The sequence below is a fragment of the Haematobia irritans genome, chromosome 4 (genome assembly GCF_050003625.1).
Source record: "Haematobia irritans isolate KBUSLIRL chromosome 4, ASM5000362v1, whole genome shotgun sequence".
NCBI classification, from domain to species: Eukaryota; Metazoa; Arthropoda; class Insecta; order Diptera; family Muscidae; genus Haematobia; species Haematobia irritans.
Genome location: NC_134400.1, coordinates 221271082 through 221293085, shown reverse-complemented (window position 1 = coordinate 221293085; position 22004 = coordinate 221271082). Strand labels below are relative to the sequence as shown.

The 22004-nt window shown below is 33.1% G+C and overlaps 1 protein-coding gene across 1 annotated transcript; it reads left to right on the top strand.

Annotated features, from left to right (window-relative positions):
- The first annotated feature begins 634 nt into the window (after positions 1-634).
- On the top strand, positions 635-20592 carry LOC142236352 (odorant receptor 67d-like). Its single transcript, XM_075307600.1, has 4 exons — positions 635-946; positions 11313-11833; positions 19581-19770; positions 19843-20592. Exons 1-4 carry the CDS (start codon positions 689-691, stop codon positions 20050-20052), a joined length of 1179 nt encoding a protein of 392 aa, XP_075163715.1. The 5' UTR covers positions 635-688; the 3' UTR covers positions 20053-20592.
- Positions 20593-22004: the final 1412 nt, after the last annotated feature.

Genomic DNA, 22004 nt, shown 5'->3' with positions numbered 1-22004 from the left:
CCACACCAAACAGTGCATTTTTCGGGATGCATGGGCAGTTCTTGAACGGCTTCTGGTTGCTCTTCACTCCAAATGCGGCAATTTTGCTTATTTACGTAGCCATTCAACCAGAAATGAGCCTCATCGCTGAACAAAATTTGTCGATAAAAAAGCGGATTTTCTGCCAACTTTTCTAGGGCCCATTCACTGAAAATTCGACGTTGTGGCAGATCGTAAGTCTATTCATGATGAAATGTCAAAGCATACTGAGCATCTTTCTCTTTGACACCATGTCTGAAATCCCACGTGATCTGTCAAATACTAATGCATGAAAATCCTAACCTCAAAAGAATCACCCTTTATTAAAGTAGCTCGTGAAAAAATAATTGGTACAAATTGGTTCATAATTTAATACATAGACAACTACAGTCAATTCTTGCACACAAAGGATATTTTTGTGTGCAATCTGTACGCCAGTAGGTTATAGAGATGAACTGAGAAAATACCCTCAAGATATAAACTAGCACAGCGATGACATTTATTATTTTATTTCAGTGTATATAAAAAAACAATAACATGTAGTCCCATAATATCATAATGTATAAGTGATAGCACATAACTTATATACATTGCCCGTTAATAAATCAATCATTCAGTCTTTGTTGGCCAAACCAAATCGACATACGGTCCTTTAAAGTGCCCGTTAATAATGTCTGAGCCAATAGTAATTACATCGCCATCAGAACGGTTTCTAAAGCTATTTGGCATTATCAAAAAATGTGCCGCTATGTGTGGAGGAAATGTCCTCGATGTGAATTTTCGAATGACTGCAATGACTTGGTTTATTTTGATTCTGGTTAATACATTTATTCTCTTCAATGTATACACCATCTACGTTTGTGTTGTAATCGAGCATGATTACCCTGTAGTTCTACAAAGTCTATGTGTTGCAGGAAGTGGCATACAGGTAAATGAAGATAAAACTTATCTACACAGAATAAAATATCACTAAAATATTTCCAATTAAAAAGTTAATTGAAGTTACAATTTGTTTCAATTAATAAATTAATTGATACAATTAACTTTTTAATCAAGATAAAAACATTAAAATATTTCCAATTAAAAGTTAATTGAAGTTACAATTTTTTTTTCAATTAATAAATTAATTGATACAATTAACTTTTTAATCAAGATAAAAACATTAAGTTAATTAAGTCAATGATTGAAAAATGTTTAAATTTTTAATTAAAAAATTAATTGATACAATTAACTTTTTTATCGAATTTTATGTCAGTTAAAAAAGTTGTGAACATTTTTTTAATTTTTAATTATTTATTTTTTTGTCAAACAATCAATTGTTAATCACAATGGATTGAATAGTCCAAGTGAGCCTGACCAAAAATCGGGCTGCCACTTTTAAGCTAAAAACATTAAGCCCATTCAGAAAGTAATTGAAAATAGTTACATTTATTAATTAAACAATTAATTGAGTTTTGCAATAAACATCAATAAAACTTTTAATTGAATTTGAAATTTGCTAATGAAACCAATTAATTTTTTAACCAGGTATTTTTTTATGCACAATTAAAACTGTGATTAATACTATCATTTTCGTGTTTGAATTAATTTTGTGATTGAGTCAGAAAAAATTTTTTTTTTTTTTTGTGTACCTACAAAAAACACCGAAATATGTAAAACAAAAACTCCTAAGTAGATAATTCCTGTAGGCTTTCCCAATTAGAAGTTCTCGATTAAGACCCAAATGGAATAATTTCCCCCCAGCCAGATCTATATTGGAAAATAAGGTCGGAAACATATATAGTGTATGTGCTTACACCCTCACAAAAAATCGCTTCTGTAACATATACTCCCAAACATATTTTGCTTCAAGCATATACATTTTTGGGTATTGCCCAAATATTTATATGTTTGATCTCTACCAATATATAATATGTTTGAAAGCATATTGGTCTAAACAATATATGTTTGGGTAGTCTAAGTTCCAAACATTTTGTATTTTTGCATCCAAATTCAATAACGTTGTCTTCCAAAAAACAATATGTTATTATGTGACCATATAATATGTTTGGAAGCATTTTGCACCCAAAAATATTATATGCTTAAAAAATTCTCCCAAACAATATTGTGCTCAAAATTTTATTTATTTATTTATATATTTATTTACAATCATAATGAATTATGAAAATAAACAGGTAATATAGGTGCTAACAACATAGGTTTTCGACCTGAATGCTCAAAATTTTGTTTCTGCCCAATTGTATATTCCCCGACATCTTTCTCACTTCCACGAGATTTTTTAGTTCTTAGCACCTTTTTCTGTAATACAAACATTGTAGAAGAAATTATTCAATTTTATGATTTTTTTATTTTAATTTTACCTTTTGCCGGACGGGGATTCGAACAGCGGACCACACAGTTTGTAAGGATCAAAGAAGTAGCTGATCAATTGCCCAAGGAAAAATAAAATGTTAATTTTGTAATAAGAAGCAACAACCACCAACTTAATTCAATATCGCTCCCGGTTAAATAGCGCTCCAAGCTACTAAACACATATATGTTTATAGGCTATTTCTAAATTAATATATGTTTGCATCCAAGCATATTATATTTACAAACATTTTATGTCCCAAACATAATATGTTCTAACATATTAACATATATGTCCCAAACATGTTATGCTAGTTTATGAACATTATATGCTTGCACTCAAAAACATTGTGTTTAAAAATTTGTTTTCCAAACATATAATGTTTATAGCCAAACATATGAAAAACAGTCTTTTTCATCCGTGTAGGGTCTACGTTTCGCGAGTGTCCAATGATTCGTAGGCCGTTAGTTTTTTAATTGTAGCCAATATTTTATTGTTTTTTATAATAAGATTCGAGTGAATAAAATTATGACAACTAACATAACTACACTCAAAAAAAAAAGTGAACTCTCTATTTCACTAAAGCCAATTTAACTTTATTTTAGTTCATGGAATTATTATGTTTAGAGAAAGTTTTCTTTACTCTAATAATTTTTTGTGTGCGTTAGTTAAATTAACTAAACTAGAGGAAAAAAATATACTCCAATGAAGTATAAAGATGAACTAAATTCGTGTCTTCCACAAAATAGTTCAGAATTTCTATAAATTTGTAAATTTTATCAAAAATGCGTTCATCATGAACTTCGTATGTCACTAAAGACATTCTTGCAATTTTGAACTCCAAGTTTTTCCTTCAAACTACAAAATTTTCTTTAACAAGTGAAAAAACTTAGTTATGTCTAATAAATTTTCTTGAATTTGTCGAAAAATATGTACTTATTTTTATGACATCGACGTGATGCCAACGTTTGTAATACTGTTTAGTTAAAATTTTCTACAAATTTTCAAAATTTTCTAAAAATAACCGAAAGTTTTCTTCCTGGTGGGTTCACTGTTTTTTTCAGTGTAACAATATTTTCAATGTCTATCTGTTACAAAATAAAACAAGTAAGGAAAGTCTAAAGTCGGGCGGGGCCGACTATATTATACCCTGCACCACTTTGTACATCTAAATTTTCGATACCATAACACATCCGTTAAATGTGTTGGGGGCTATATATAAAGGTTTGTCCCAAATACATACATTTAAATATCACTCGATCTGGACAGAATTTGATAGACTTCTACAAAATCTATAGACTCAAAATTTAAGTCGGCTAATGCGCTAGGGTGGAACACAATGTTAGTAAAAAAACAAGTAAGGAAAGTCTAAAGTCAGGAGGAGCCGACTATATTATACCCTGCACCACTTTGCAGATCTAAATTTTCGATACCATACCACATCCGTCAATTGTGTTGGGTGCTATATATAAAATACATATATTTTAATATCTCTCGATACATACATTTTAATATCTCTCGATCTGGACAGAATTTGATAGACTTCTACAAATTCTATAGACTCAAAATTTAAGTCGGCTAATGCACTAGGGTGAAACGCAGTTAGTAAAAAAAAATATGGGAAAGATTTAAATCTGAAGCAATTTTAAGGAAACTTCACAAAATTTTATTTATGAGTTATCGCTCGATATATATATGTATTTGAAGTTAAGGAAAATTACAGTCAGTTTTACAACTTTTCGACTAAGCAGAGGCGATTTTATAAGGAAAAGGTTGGTATTTTGACCATTTTTGTCGAAATCAGAAAAACATATATATCTAAATCTGAACCGATTCCAACCAAATTTGGCACGCATAGCTACAATGCTAATTATACTCCCTGTGCAAAATTTCAACTAAATCGGAGTAAAAAATTGGTCTCTGTGGTCATATGACTGTAAATCGGGCGAAAGCTATATATGGGAGCTATATCTAAATCTGAACCGATTTCAATCAAATTTGGTACACTTGACTATACTGCTAATTTACTCCTAGCGCAAAATTTCAACCAAATTGGGCCAAAACTCTGGCTTCTAGGACCATATTAGTCCATAGCGGGCGAAAGATATATATTGGAGCTATATCTAAATCTGAATCGATTTCAATCAAATTAAGTACAATTAACTACACTACTAATTGTGCTTCTAATGCAAAATTTCAACCAAATTGGGTCAAAACTCTGGATTCTAGGAACAAATTAGTCCATAGCGGGCGAAAGTTATATATGGGAGCTATATCTAAATCTGAACCGATTTGAATTAAATTTGGCACACATGACTATACTACGAAATGTACTTCGTGTGCAAAATTTGAACCAAATTGAACCAAAACTCTGGCTTCTAGGACCATAATAGTCCATATCGGACGAAAGATATATATGGGAGCTATATCTAAATCTGAACCGATTTCAATCAAATTTGGCACACATGACTATACTACTAATTGTACTCCTACTGCAAAATTTCAACCAAATTGGACCAAAACTCTGGCTTCTGGGGACATATAAGTCCATATCGGGCGAAAGATATATATGGGAGCTATATCTAAATCTGAACCGATTTCTTCCAAAATCAATAGAGTTCTATTCTGACCCAAAAAAGGAACACGTGCCAAATTTGAAGGCGATTGGACTTATATTGCGACCTAGACTTTGATCACAAAAATGTGTTCACGGACGGACGGACGGACGGACAGACAGACGGACATGGTTATATCGTCTCAGGGAACCACCCTGAGCATTATTGCCAAAGACACAATATGTCTACCTCGTCTCCTTCTGGGTGTTACAAACATATGCACTAACTTATAATACCCTGTTCCACAGTGTGGCGCAGGGTATAACAAGTATATACGGCCGTAAGTTCGGCCAGGCCGAATCTTATGTACCCTCCACCATGGATTGCGTAGAAACTTCTACGAAAGACTGTCATCCACAATCGAAATACTTGGGGTGTGGTATCTTAAAACTTCTCAACATCGTTTTCTAAATTGTGAGTTAGTCCATACGTGGTATATATTAGACAAAAAAGTTATGTATAGGTAAGTCTACAAATAATTACGAATCGATATGGACTTTTTGCACGGTACGTAGAGAGCCAGAATTGAAATATGGGGCCACTTATATGGGGGCTATATACAATTATGAACTTGATATGGACCAATTTTTGTGTCATTGGAAATCGATTTATCTCAGGGATATATATAACTATAGACCGATATGGACCTAGTTAGGCATGGTTTTTAACGACCATATACTAGCACAATGTACCAAATTTCAACTGAATCAGATGAATTTTGGTCTTCCAAGAGGATGTGGAGGTCAAATCTGGTGATCGGTTTATATAGGGGCTATATATAATTATGGACCGATGTGGACCAATTTTTGCATGGTTGTTAGAGACCATATACTAACACCATGTACCAAATTTCAGCCGGATCGGATGAAATTTGCTTCTCTTAGAGGCCTCGCAAGCCAAATCGGGGGATCGGTTTATATGGGGGCTATATATAATTATAAACCGATGTGGACCAATTTTTGCATGGTTGTTAGAGACCATATACTAACATCATATACCAAATTTCAGCCGGATCGGATGAAATTTGCTTCTCTTAGAGGCCTTGCAAGCCAAATCGGGGGATCGGTTTCTATGGGGGCTATATATAATTATAAACCTATGTGGACCAATTTTTGCATGGTTGTTAGAGACCATATACTAACATCATGTACCAAATTTCAGCCGGATCGGATCAAAGTTGCTTCTCTTAGAGGCCTCGCAAGCCAAATTTGGGGGTCCGTTTATATGGGGGCTATCACAATGGACTGAATAGTCTAAGTGAGCCTGAATCTTAATCGGGCTGCCACTTTAACCTATATGGGGGCTATACGTAAAAGTGGACCGATAGGGCCCATTTGCAATACCATCTGACCTACATCAATAACAACTACTTGTGCTAAGTCTGTAGCTTGTTTCGTTCGGAAGTTTGTGTGATTTCAACAGACGGACGGACGGACATGCTCAGATCGACTCAGAATTTCACCACGACCCAGAATATATATACTTTATGGGGTCTTAGAGCAATATTTCGATGTGTTACAAACGGAATGACAAAGTTAATATACCCCCCATCCTATGGTGGAGGGTATAAAAATATGGGAAACATTTAAATCTGATGCATTTTTAAGGAAATTTCGCAAAAGTTTATTAGAAGTTTAGGAAAATTAGAGCAATTTTTACAACTTTTCGACTAAGCAGTGGCGATTTTACAAGGAAAATGTTGGTATTTTGACCATTTTTGTCGAAATCAGAAAAACATATATATGGGAGCTATATCTAAATCTGAACCGATTTTAACCAAATTAAGCACACTTAACGACACTATTAAACGTACTTGTTGTGCAAAATTTGAAGCAAATCAGGCGAAAATGCATGCTTTTTTTTTTCAAATGTCTATTCTCTTGGTTCCGAATGTCAATTCTCTTTACTACGAATACTCATTCTAATATTCAAATTAAATAATATTTAGACTTAAACATATCAAAATTTTGGCCTTATCATAAAACAGTTTTCCGAGACAACATACAATTTCTCTCTTTTGATTCTCTCGCTGTGTTATGTTGATATCTTTCGTCAATCCTTCCGGTTTCCATCTCTATTTCTTTCTCCATACTCTCTCTCTCTCTCTGTCGCTCTCTGAATAAAATATCACAACATATATATGTTTACTCGAAATTTGTAAATTTATATACGTTTACATTCACACATATTATTTTTATGAAACATTCATGCCCCAAACATAATATATTCTAACATATTAACATATGTGTCCCAAACATTTAGTGTTAGTTTAGGAACATTACATGATTGCACTTAAATGTATTGTGTTTAAAAATTGTGCCCGAAACACATTTTGTTTATATCGGAACATATGAAAAACATATTTTTCTAACAATGTAGTATATCAAGAGTTGTTAAGCCGTCATTAGAAACAAAGAACTATGGACTAAAACATTCGATTTTAGTTATATAATACATAAAGTGGCAAAATTGATGATGGGAATGATTAGTACAAGAATAACTGAATGGGTAAATAGATATGAGATATTAAATGAGTTCCAGGCTGGATTAAGAAAAGGGTACTCGACAGTAGACAATGTATTTAATCTTGTACAAATCGTTAATCTAAAATTTTACAAGAAGAGGAAAGTCTATGCCTTCTTTGTAGACTTTAAAGCAGCATTCGATACACGTCCAAGACAATATCTCGTCTACAGGATACATGAAATTGGTCTATCGACAAAAATTGTAAAGCTCATTGAGAATGTGTACCCGGAAACGAAGTCAGCAGTGTGGACTGGTACCGAATTGTCGGATCATTTCCAAACAAAAACAGGTGTTAAACAAGGCTGCCTATTATTAAATGATCTTCATGATTGGCTAGAAGGAGGATTAAATATAGATGGAATAAACGTTCGTCTATTGATGTATGCTGACGATATAATTCCACTTGCAGATGAGGCCGAAACTTTACAAGTTATGATAAATAATCTATCGGAATATTGTGATATGGGCGGGATGGAAGTCAATCAGATGAAATCAGAAATTATGGTCTTTCGGAAGGATTAAGATTTTCAGAAGGCCAGTTCTGGAAATATAAGGGGAAAACCTCAGAATAGTTAATGAATATGAATATCTTGGAATCACTTTAACGCCTAGGCTCTCCTTTACCAAACATGTGAATAGAAAAAATGATGCATCCAAAACTTGTTTAAATATAACGTGGAAACATTTTATTGGGAAAAGCAATATAAGTATACAAGCGAAATGGAAAATTTTTGTCTCAGTTTGCAGATCTATACAAAGCTATGGGCCCAAATTTGGGGAAACTTATATTTTGATGAAGTGGGCAAACTATACAGGTACTTTTTAAAGCGAATACTGAATTTACCTGATCATACACCGAATTATATACTAGCTTTGGAAACTGGATACGAGAAGGGATACATGTATACATATACGTTACATTTGAAATACCTAGCGAAATCTATATTTGATATGCAGATAAACCGATTACCTCACAAACTGGCTATGACAATTAAAGGGTGATTTTGAGGTTAGGATTTTCATGCATTAGTATTTGACAGATCACGTGGGATTTCAGACATGGTGTCAAAGAGAAAGATGCTCAGTATGCTTTGACATTTCATCATGAATAGACTTACTAACGAGCAACGCTTGCAAATCATTGAATTTTATTACCAAAATCAGTGGCAGAAAATCCGCTTTTTTATCGACAAATTTTGTTCAGCGATGAGGCTCATTTCTGGTTGAATGGCTACGTAAATAAGCAAAATTGCCGCATTTGGAGTGAAGAGCAACCAGAAGCCGTTCAAGAACTGCCCATGCATCCCGAAAAATGCACTGTTTGGTGTGGTTTGTACGCTGGTGGAATCATTGGACCGTATTTTTTCAAAGATGCTGTTGGACGCAACGTTACGGTGAATGGCGATCGCTATCGTTCGATGCTAACAAACTTTTTGTTGCCAAAAATGGAAGAACTGAACTTGGTTGACATGTGGTTTCAACAAGATGGCGCTACATGCCACACAGCTCGCGATTCTATGGCCATTTTGAGGGAAAACTTCGGAGAACAATTCATCTCAAGAAATGGACCGGTAAGTTGGCCACCAAGATCATGCGATTTGACGCCTTTAGACTATTTTTTGTGGGGCTACGTCAAGTCTAAAGTCTACAGAAATAAGCCAGCAACTATTCCAGACAACATTTCCGAAGAAATTCGGGCTATTCCGGCCGAAATGCTCGAAAAAGTTGCCCAAAATTGGACTTTCCGAATGGACCACCTAAGACGCAGCCGCGGTCAACATTTAAATGAAATTATCTTCAAAAAGTAAATGTCATGGACCAATCTAACGTTTCAAATAAAGAACCGATGAGATTTTGCAAATTTTATGCGTTTTTTTTTTAAAAAAAGTTATCAAGCTCTTAACAAATCACCCTTTATAAAAAAAAATATGGTACAAAGATTTACAGACAACGATGACGGTGCACAACGTAGAAATGGGTAGGATGTGTGAAAAAAAAGAAACCTGGTACAATTGTTGCAATCAGCTAATACAAAATATCAAAACTAAAAATTACATGGATCATACAAGCAAAGCTCAAGGGAGCGAACAAAGGTTTTATAAAAAACTAAATTATTATCTGGGACCGATATATTGTAGTAATGACTATACCCAAACACAAACATCACTCATAATGCGTGCGAGAGGAGATCTTTTAGCTTTAAATGGGACTATTTACAGAGAATCAAATCAAAGGCTCTGTTCGATATGCAAACTACACTCATAGAAAAAAGTCTGCTAAAAAGAGCAGTCAATGTCTGCTGTTACATTTATATGTTTGATCTCTTCCAATATATAATATGTTTGAAAGCATATTGGTCTAAACAATATATGTTTGGGTAGTCTAAGTTCCAAACATTTTGTATTTTTGCATCCAAATTCAATAATGTTGTCTTCCAAAAAACAATATGTTATTATGTGAACATATAATATGTTTGGAAGCATTTTGCACCCAAAAATATTATATGCTTAAAAAAATCTCCCAAACAATATTGTGCTCAAAATTTTATTTATTTATATATTTACAATCATAATGAATTATGAAAATAAACAGGTAATATAGGTGCTAACAACATAGGTTTTCAACCTGAATGCTCAAAATTTTGTTTCTGTCCAATTGTATATTCCCCCACATCTTTCTCACTTCCACGAGATTTTTTAGTTCTTAGCACCTTTTTCTGCAATACAAACATTGTAGAAGAAATTATTCAATTTTATGATTTTTTTATTTTAAATTTACCTTTTGCCGGACGGGGATTCGAACAGCGGACCACACAGTTTGTAAGGATCAAAGAAGTAGCTGATCAATTGCCCAAGGAAAAATAAAATGTTAATTTTGTAATAACAAGCAACAACCACCAACTTAATTCAATATCGCTCCCTGTTAAATAGCGCTCCAAGCTACTAAACACATATATGTTTATAGGCTATTTCTAAATTAATATATGTTTGCATCCAAGCATATTATATTTACAAACATTTTATGTCCCAAACATAATATGTTCTAACATATTAACATATATGTCCCAAACATGTTATGCTAGTTTATGAACATTATATGCTTGCACTCAAAAATATTGTGTTTAACAATGTGTGTTCCAAACATATAATGTTTATAGCCAATCATATGAAAAACCGTCTTTTTCAACCGTGCACTAACAAATTTCTTTGGGTGTACAAGAAATAGAAACCATTATACACTTAATTGGTCGTTGCCCAATTTTCAGTTCGTTGAGAGTTAAACATTTCCATAAGGAAGAATTAAATGAAGATGAGATAGCCTTTTATTTAAATGGTGGTGAAAATATTTCCTGGTTTTCATTATATAATTATTTAATATGATAATGTAAGATTTATAATGTTTATGAAAAAATAAAGAATAACTAACTAACTAACTAACTACATAAAGTAGAAAAGTAGATGCAGGCTTAAAATGTAATTTCTTTTAATAAATTCAGTAGTATAGGCATATAATTTATCTAGATGTACGGTTTTGTTTGTCAGGAAAAAAAGTATAAACGATATATATTTTTTACCAATTGGACAAAATAGACATTTTTATTAAGCAAACATAGCACGCTCGTAAGTGGTAAATATGCACTCAGTTTTGCTCCCCACTTTAGATAGGAATTGGGAAATGTCAAATCAAGTGCAGGGAAAAATATGATATTTAGGTAGGGTTTACAAACAATTTAAATTTGCAACGAAACCTGAATATTATTTATATTCCATTGTGTATACTATTTTCTTTTTCTACTTCCTTAGGGATCTTCAAAACTTATAAATGGCATCATACACCAAAAGAAACTGAGATTTGTTTGTTCCGAGATTACCTATATGTACAAGCATTTTGAGCACAAAAGTGCAAACTATCTTGCAGTCTTGAACGAATCGGTTATTAGGGTCAGGCGAATAATGTTGGTTACATTCAAAATTTATTTCGTGCTGACTATGGGCCTGTTATCCGTACCCGTTTACTACAAATTGGTTCACAACGAAACCATTTACATAATGCGAGTTTTGATACCTGGCATAAAAGAGGACACTGACTGGGGTTTTACAACTCTTCAGATTTACAATGCGGCATGCATTATTTTTTCAGGATTCGGTAATTTTGCTGCGGATTGCGTATGTTTTGTTACGATCGCCCACATTCCATTGATGAAAGATCTTTTCAAGTGCAAGTTTGAAGACTTGCAAGACATATTGCGCCAAGTTCCAGTACAAAAGACGAACACCCAGCCAGTGCTTAAGGATATATTTTTGTGGCACCAGAGATATTTAATGTGAGTAGATAAATACTTTATTTAAATTGTGTGCAGAAGCTAATGGCCTCATCTAAATTCCTTGTTAGATTTCCTTATAGAGCCATAGAAAAAAAATCATTAACACATTTTGAAACGATGCGGTGAATAAACACACATATGGTGTCATACGGAAAACAGTCGGTATCAATCTAAAACCATGCGTTGTCAAAACAACAACCAACGTTAGTGATATGAAAACGTAATGGTTACTATAAATTCGTAATCATGATTTAATTTTTAATTCCAAGGGCTATGAGTTGGAATCCCGCATTGGACAATTTTATTTCTTTTTTATAGATCCTTAAATACCAATAAAATATGGAATATATTTTATATTTATACTAAAACAGTGTTGCCAAGTGATTTTTAACCCTCCCCTCAAAACCGATAAATTGCTCTTGATTTTTTCAATCCAAAAAAGTTTGTGAGAAAAATCCTGAAATAATACTTTTCAAAAATAGAACCAAACAATCACGTACAACAAAACAATTCAATGTATAAATGTATTTAATTAAAATAGTTAAAATATTTCTTTTTTTGTAATGTAGAAAAATATTTCACCATTATTCTCAACAAAATTCCAAAGTTTCTAAATCTTCTGCAATTACTTTGTACAAATGGAAAATTGAAATCATAAAATTCCTCCAGCGGTTGAAGTTAACAGACGATTTACTTTTAATTTGGACAGGGTCGCAAAAATTATGTTAATGCACACTTGCTTATATTAACGAACTTGAGTTGACCTCCCTGGCATTTTTTCCAAAATCATAGGAGAATCTCTACGAATTTAGTTGAGTTGTTTAGTCTTTATAAGATGTACATATTTTTTACCCCTAAATATCCCCCAAATGGAAAACCCTCACCTGGCAACACTGCACTAAAATTACATTACCAATTAATATATTCATACACTCCAAAAAAAATGTGAACCCTATATTTCACTAAAGCTGATACGTTACGTTTTAAGAAAGTTTCCATGACTTTAATATTTTTTGCTTACTTTAGTTAAATAAACTAAAGCAGAGGAAAAAATTATACACGAAGGAAGCATAAAGATTAACTAAATTCGTGTATCCCACAAAATAGTTCAGAATTTCTTAAAATTTGTAAATTTTACCAATAATGCGACCATCATGAACTTTGTATCGCACTAAAGACATTCTTGCAATTTTGAACACTAATTTTGCCCCTTCAAACTACAAAATTTTCTTTAAGAAGTGAAAAAAAAAAACAAGTATAAACGGCCGTAAGTTTGGCCAGGACGAATCGAATGTACCCTCCACCATGGATTGCGTAGAAACTTCTACGAAAGGCTGTCATCCACAATCGAATTACTTGGGTTGTGGTATCTTAAAACTTCTTAACAGCGTTTTCTTAATTGTGAGTTAGTCCATACGTGATATATATTAGACAAAAAAGGTATGTATAGGTAAGTCTACAAATAATTACGAATCGATATGGACTTTTGCACGGTACGTAGAGAGCGGGGGCTACATAAAATTATGAACTTGATATGGTCCAATTTGTGTGTGATTGCGGATCGGTTTATCTGAGGGCTATATATAACTATAGACCGATATGGACTTAGTTAGGCATGGTTGTTAACGGCCATATACCAGCACAATGTACCAAATTTCAACTGACTCGGATGAAATTTGCACCTCCAAGTGGCTCCAAAACCAAATCTCGGGATCGGTTTATATGGGGACTATATATGATTATGGACTGATATGGACCACTTTTGGCATGGTTGTTTAATATCATATACTAACATCACGAAGCTAATTTCAACCGATTCGGATGAATTTTGCTCTTCCACGAGGCTCCGGAGGTCAAATCTGGGGATCGGTTTATATGGGAGCTATATATAATTATGGACCGATGTGGACCAATTTTTGCATGGTTGTTAGAGACCATATACTAACACCATGTACCACATTTCAGCCGGATCGGATGAAATTTGCTTCTCTTAGAGGCCTCGCAAGCCAAATCGGGGGATCGGTTTATATGGGGGCTATATATAATTATGGACCGATGTGGACCAATTTTGCATGGTTGTTAGAGACCCTCTACTAACACCATGTACCAAATTTCAGCCGGATCGGATGTAATTTGCTTCTCTTAGAGGCCTCGCAAGTCAAATTTGGGGGTCCGTTTATATGGGGGCTATACGTAAAAGTGGACCGATATGACCCATTTGCAATACCATTTGTCCTACATCGATGTGTTACAAACGGAATGACAAAGTTAATATACCCCCCATCCTATGGTGGAGGGTATAAAAATAATTATGTCTAATAAATTTTCTTGAATTTGTCGAAAAGTATTTTCTTATTTTTGTGATATTGGAGAAGTGTCAACGTTTTTAATACTGTTCAGTTAAAATTTTCAAAAAATATTCAAAATTTTCTGATAAAATTTTCGATAAACTTTTCACTGAAGTCGTATTATCCTTATAATTAAGTGATTTCAGTCAAAAATGGGTATCATAACATGAAAGAAAAAATGTTTGGGCTAAGGTCAATTTGACGTTAATAATTCAGAAAATATCTTTAAAGTTAATGAAGTTGTCTTTAAATTTGTTGTCTTTTTGCATCTTGACTACAAAGCAAAAAATCGTTCAAATATAAGACATTTTTTTCAACACTTTATTTTAAAGACGTTTTTTACTTGAAACATAGCATAATTTCTACTGAAAGTCGAGTCTTAATTAGGAAAATAAAGTTGTCGCTAACTCGTTTTTAAAGGACATTAATAGCATATGACGAAAAAAGCTGAAAAGGCGAAAAAATAAAATTTGCTTCCTGGAAGCAAGTACACAAAACCCAAATTTAAAAGAGAATTGTGTCTTAAAATTATCCTTACTTGTATTCTCCGCGTCTTTGGCTCAGAATCAATACCAAAATTTTTAAAGTAAAGACAAAATCTTTGGAACGGGGCATGTTTTTTTTTTTTCAGTGTACGATCAGGCGAATTTTTCAAAATCGGGCGATACATATATATGGGAGCTATATCCAAATTTGCACCGATTTCGATGGAATTTTGCACATACAGGTAGTGCTATAGAAGATTACATTTAGCCAACCTTGGTTACGATCGGTTGATAAATAAGGGTTTTACGGCCAAATTTGGCCAAATCGGGCGATACATATATATGGGAGCTATATCTAAATCGGAACCGATTTCGATGAAATTTTGCAGACTTAAAGGGCGATGAAAAAGTTTACTATGTGCAAAATTTGATGACGATCGGTTTGTAAAAAAGCGCCATTTGTGACTCCATTTGTCGAAATCGTGCGATACATATATATGGGAGCTATATCTAAATTTGATCCGATTTCTTCCAAATTCCATAGCGTTCGTCCGTGTGCCCAAAACACACCCTGTACCAAATTTCATTCAAATCGGTTAATAATTGCGACCGGAATCCTGTGAACAACAAATACATGGACAGGCGGACGGACACCAAGCGCTAGATCGATTCTGTGTCGATCGGTATATAAAATCAATATTTCTGGTAGGCACATTTTTTGGCAGATCAAACTTATTATTCCCTGACCACTATGTGGTTTAGGGTATAACAAAAGTTTTAATAAAGACAAGGAAAAAGTCCATTTGGAATATTTCGTTAGTTAATAGAACAATTGCTACAATAAAGAAAAGTTTCATCACTGGCCCAATTTTAATGGAATAATTCGTTAAAAATGAGAAGCCTATTCCATCAGTGTCGGTGCAACTTCCATTGCAATTAAAGGCTCTTAGTAGGTCATATTATTGTTACACAGAAAAAAAAGTGTCTCGTAAATTTAAGAAGACTTTTACAATATTTTTACTTATATTTAATTTTTTTTACGAATTTTTTATACCCCAAACCACACACAGAGAAAAGATTGGTTGGAATTCGGTTGTAGCTAGGAACATTCTATATTTAGAAATATATATAAGTTGTTCATATCAATTTTCAGTATTTACATGTATTTGTTCGTACTTATAACCATTTGGTGAGATTTTCAACAAATTTTCTGTCGTGTCACAAGATAAATGGTTGTGGCAACCAAATCTACCTCCTTTTAATAATTTTGATTCAAATTGGTTGATACGTCCAACCGTAAAAACATTTCTTAAGTATCAGTTAGTAGCCACCATTTTCATATAGTAATTACAGCCGAATGATATTTCAAATACTTTTTAAATGTCATTTGATGATATTAAAATTAAGTGAAGAAGAAAAATGTTCATATTTAATATCGAAATTTTAAATCGAGGAATGTGGAATCTTCACCATGGATGGGATCGTAACACATAATGAAAGGGATGTTTCCTGTGGACAAAAAACAAAACATTGGTTTGTATTGAAAATATTTTTTTTAGATAACTCAAAATAACTCCATGTACCGAATTTCTAGCATGTATGGCAAACAAACATGGAGGAGTGGTTTAACTTGAATCCTGCTGGTTCCGGTACTCTCCCAACGATATTGGTTCAAATGGTATGCTTCCCGAAGATAAATATAAAGTTTATACATATGTTGTCTCCATAAGATTCAGGACTTAATATGATGTCAAATCTAAATTCTACATAACTTTACCCGCATTAATCGAATGAGTACCAAAACTAAACTCCGAAATTTTACTTCTAGTCACATCCAATTTGGGTGATTAGTACGCTTTTTTCACTGAAGTTAATACGGGAGAGCGGTGTAAATGAGGAATATATCAAACCCATATCGGTATGAAGCAAATTTGATATATCAATTAATGGTTCTATATTTACAATTTCAGGAAAATAAAGTACATGTAGATTTCAAATTTTAATCAAATCGGATAAAAATATTGGTTTTCTAGATTCAAGAATTCAAATCGGAAGATCGGCCTTTATTGAGGTTAGACGAAACCGATACACTTCTAATACCACACACACATTTGCGAACCTATAATAACTTAAGATTTCAATTTTCAAGCAAATCGGATAGAAATTGCAATGTCTCGATGATAAGGAACGCAAAATATGGACCGATATAGCCCATTTTCAAACTTGACCTACCTGCAGACAAAAGAATTTCAACACGATAACTTCATTATTGAAGGCTGTAGCGTAATTACAAGACATTGATCAAATACATTGTTTTTCGATTTATACTATATATATTTTTAAATAAAATAAAATAAAATAAAATATTTAATTGAGAAGAAATTGGTCTTTAATTTGGTCATGAGCACTATTAAGGTCGGGCAGAACAACCGAATGATGAAGGTAGCAACAACCGATGTCGTCGGCAGACCTAACCACCATATGAGATATTAGTTGTGTCGACCGAATGAGTCGGGTGACACAACTGCCAACTGGTAGTTGCTATAACTGCCAAAAGGAGGTTGGCAATAAATTCGATTGTCACAACCAATCTGTATTCTCTGTATATAAGTTTGATCGGCCAAAAAATGTGCCTACCATAAATATTGATTTTAGACCCCATAAATATATATACCGATTGACTCAGAATCACCTCCTGAGTCGATCTAGCGCTTGGTGTCCGTCCGTCTGTCCATGTATTAGTTGTTCACAGGATTCCGGTCGCAATTATTAACCGATTTTGATGAAATTTAGTACAGGGAGTTTTTTGGGCACAAGGACGAAAGCTATTGAATTTGGAAGAAATCTGATCAAATTTAGATATAGCTCCCATATATATGTATCGCCCGATTTCGACAAATGGGGTCACGTTGCGCGTTTTTTCAAACGGATCGTCACCAAATTTGGCAAAAGGTAATCTTTTCCATCGCCCTTCAAGTCTGCAAAATTTCATCCAAATCGGTTCAGATTTAGATATAACTCTCATATATATGTATCGCCCGATTTTCCCAAATTTGGCCACAAAACCTTTATTTATCAACCGATCTTACTTAAAGTTGGCTAAATATAATTTTCGACAGCACTAACTATATGTGCAAAAAATCATCGAAATCGGTTCAGATTTAGCTATAGCTCCCACATATATGTACCGCCCGATTTTTCTAAATTTGGCCATAAAACTCTTATTTATCAACCGATCTCACCCAAATTTGGCTAAATGTAGTCTTCTATAGCGCTAACTATATGTGCAAAAAATCGTCGAAATCGGTTCAGATTTAGATATAGCTCCCATATATATGTATAGCCCGATTTTCCCAAATTTTGCCATAGAACCCTTATTTATTAACCAATCTTACTAAAAGTTGGCTAGATCCAGTACTAACAATATGTGCAAAATTTCATCGAAATCGGTTCAGATGTAGATATAGCTCCCATATATGTATCACCCGTTTTTGAAAAATTCGCCTCTAATAACCTTATGTTTGACCATACAGGCCTCATTTATTAACTGATCTTACTCAAATCTTGCACAAGCTAACCTTTTGTGGTATTAATCAAACCCGCAAAATATTATGCAAATTGGTTCAGATTTAGATATAGCTTCCATATATATGCATCGCTCGATTTTCCCAAATTTGGCCATAGTACTCTTATTTATTAACCAATGTTACTCAAATTTCAAATTTTGATGTACTAGCCGATCGTACTTATACGTACTTGTAGCTCTTACATAAGAATATTGCTCGATTTTTACAAATTTGTATTTATTACCCACACTAATTTAACGATTTTCTCTTTTTTAATAATGGGCTCAATATTAGTGGCATACTAACTCCGTAGATGCAATATTAACACAGCCAGTGTTGCTAGAAGTAGGGGAAATTCCCTATATGTAGGGTTTTTCTAATATTTAGCGTCTTGTAGGGACATAGGGCCACAATATAGGGCATTCTCACTCAACACAATTTGTAATAATTTTTACATTTTGGTGGCTGTAGAGGAGGAAAGGCTTGATCTTTAACAATGTGTGGTAAACTTTATTCCAGTGGAGAGTTTTGTCAACATTTTATTTCTATAGAACATTTTGTCAAAATTGTATTTCTATAGAATTTTTTTTCAAAATATTATTTCTATAAAAAATTTTCTCAAAATTTTATCTCTGTGGAATTTTTTTCTCAAAATTTTATTTCTACAGAATTTATTGTCAAAATTTTATTCTATAGAAAAATTTCTCACAAAAATTTGTTTATAGAAACTTTTTCCAAAATTTTATTTTTATAGAGATTTAACACAGAAGATTACTAATTTGGGTAGAATTCTACCAACTGTGGCAACCGTGGTGGTAATACAAATTTATATTCTATGTTTTATACGTTGCATATTCATGTTTTAAGATAATGAAGTACTTAGAACCATTTTTGTTTTGTAAAATTTTTTAAATTTAACGAAAAATATAGTAGGGAAAATTGTTTGGGAATGTATAAGAAAGTAAGGAACTTTTTTTTTTCTTGTAGGGTAAACCGAACATTTTCCGTGGCAACATTGACTATGAGCTATAGTCAGATTGATACAAAACACCCATAGACATGTACCCCTTAATTTACTTAAATATGCAACTGCGGTTTATTTCCCAGACCTATATGTTACCCCACAAATGCTTATGATTACTAATTCTGTAATGGTGGTTTAGGGTATGATATAGTCGGCCCGCCCGACTTTCTACTTTACTTACTTGTTTTGCAATGGAAAAGGGTTCACTGTTTTTTCAGTGTAGAAAAACAGTAGGCTCATCCAAGGTTTTATTGATGTTCTTAAAACATTCTATACTGCGGTCTAACTTTGTTTATTTGAATTTTTACCAACAATATTTTGCAGCGTTTCTAACAACAATATAAAGAGTTTGTTTTGGTCCATATTTGCCCAAATTGTATCTTCTTTTATGGGTATCGTTTGCAATGTAGTTTGTATGTTCCTTGGCACTTGGCCTGTGGCCCCAATGTACCTGCTATCGTCAACCGTTTGTCTCGTTTGTTACTGTGCCATGGGAAATATGGTGGAAATTGCAGTTAAGTACAGTTGTCTATATTCTTTCCAATTATGTTGTACTTTTTATTTTTTTCTTTTCTTTTAATTTCAGAATGAAGATGTTTTCACGATTATTTACGATAGTTCGTGGTATGAACTCTCTGTATCGGAACAAAAAATGGTTCTAGTGATGTTGAGGCAATCGCAAAAACCCAACAGTCTCTCTGTCGGTGGTCTTTACCCATTGTCCATGAACACTGGATTACAGTTGGCGAAATCGATTTACACAATCGCCATGATGTTGCATCAAAATTTGAATTAAGGATTTATGTTTGAGTGGTATTGAATGATTTACTTAGCATAAATACCTATTGATTAATATAAAGTTTATCAATATTTTCACTAAACATTCACAATTTAAAAACCAAAAACCAAAAAACAAAAATCAAATAAATTCAATAAATATTTAATTAGTTTATAGCACCAGTAGTGAACACGAAAAAACAACGAGTTTACCTGTATCCAAACGATTTAAGAAGGATTATTAAAAATGTCAACAAAAAAGGGGACACAAAAGTCAATTGAGTTCGTTAAAATAACCTCAAGTGTTTTTGAGCCAAAATAGAAAAAAAAGTGCATACACAAATGCAGCATACAATTTTCTCAGAATTTCCTAATATGTGAAAATTTTACCAACACTCAATCCAAAAAATAGTGATTTAAATTTAATTGTAAATTTGTTAAGGAATTTATAATTTAACCTACACTGAAAAAACTATTGTCGTGAGATCAAAGATATCATGTCTTTAAAATACATATGCAAATTTTGCTTAGCATAGAAGACGCATTTCTCTAATATAAAGTTTTTTTTTTCCTTGTACAAAAGTCGATAAACTTTTCAATGAAGTCGTATTGTCCTTATAATTAAGTGATTTCACTTAAAAATGGGTATCATAACATGAAAGAAGAAAATGTTTGGGCTAAGGTCAACTTGACTTTAATAATTCAGAAAAATTCTTTAAATTCTTTAATGAAATTGTCTTTAAATTTGTTGTCTTTTTGCATCTTGACTACAAAGCAAAAAATCGTTCAAATATAGGACATGTTTTTCAACACATTATTTTAAAGACTTTTTTACTTGAAACGTAGCATAATTTCTACTGGAAGTCGAGTCTTAATTTGTAAAATAAAGTTGTCGTTAACTCGCTTTTAAAGGAATTTAATAACATATGAAGAAAAAAAGGCGATAAAGCGAAAAATTAAAATGTGCTTCCTAGAAACAAGTACACAAAACCTAAATTTAAAAGAGAATTGTGTCTTTAAAGTATCCTTACTTGTATTCTCCGCTTCTTTGGCTCGGAATCAATACCAAATTTTTTAAAGTAAAGACAAAATCTTTGGAACCGAGTATGCTTTTTTTTTCAGTGCAAGCAACGGAACCAATGGAAACTTCAACAAGTAAGTAAAGTCTAAAGTCGGGTGGAGCCGACTATATATACCCTTCACCACTATGTAGACTAACATTTGTGTTACCATCTCAACTACTTAAAATTTGCTGGGAGCTATATAAAGGTTTGCACTTCCAGATACAAATACTTTTAATGGAAACAATTTCTTGTACTTCTACAAAAACTCTATAATTAAAATGTAAATCGGCTAACGCCCTGGGATGAAACACAATGTTAGTAAAAAATATGGGAAATATGAAGAGAGAGAAATTTTAATGCAATTGTACAAAAGAGATTTATGATTTTTCAGGCGAATTCGAGATATAGGGCAATTAGAGTAATATTTACAATTTTTGCTACTCAGCAGTGGCGATTTTACAAGGATATTGGTTAGATCTCGCCAAGATATGTGGTTAAGTGTGGATTGTGATATATTATTTGGGTTAGTCGGGCGACTTGGAGCCTTATTTAAAACTCATCCGTTCTGTGGAAATTTTGGCATTGCAGTGTGTAGGATATAGCTAAGATATGGGGATATCATCACAGAATTTTGTGTAAAGTGTGAGAATTTTGGCCATATTTGTATTCTCTGTGGAAACTATACAGTCAATTGGAGGAAAATCCCATAGAAATGGGTCTAAAATATGAAACAGTCTACCATATTTCCCCAACTCTGGTGTACGTATATATGGGAGCTATATACAATCTGATTTTGACTAAATTGGACATGCATAGTTAGAATAATAATTATGCTATCTATGCGAAATTTCACGTAAATGGGAGTATAACTTTGGCCACCCTGGGCAGTGCAAATCGGACTGGAGAT

Bases quoted from the DNA above. Each gene is read 5' to 3' on its own strand.
- LOC142236352 (XM_075307600.1), top strand. From the start codon at position 689: ATGTCTGAGCCAATAGTAATTACATCGCCATCAGAACGGTTTCTAAAG. The intron at 11,834-19,580 runs GTGAGTAGATAA...AATATTTTGCAG, and splicing joins TGGCACCAGAGATATTTAAT to CGTTTCTAACAACAATATAA. The intron at 19,771-19,842 runs GTTAAGTACAGT...TTTTAATTTCAG, and splicing joins GAAATATGGTGGAAATTGCA to AATGAAGATGTTTTCACGAT.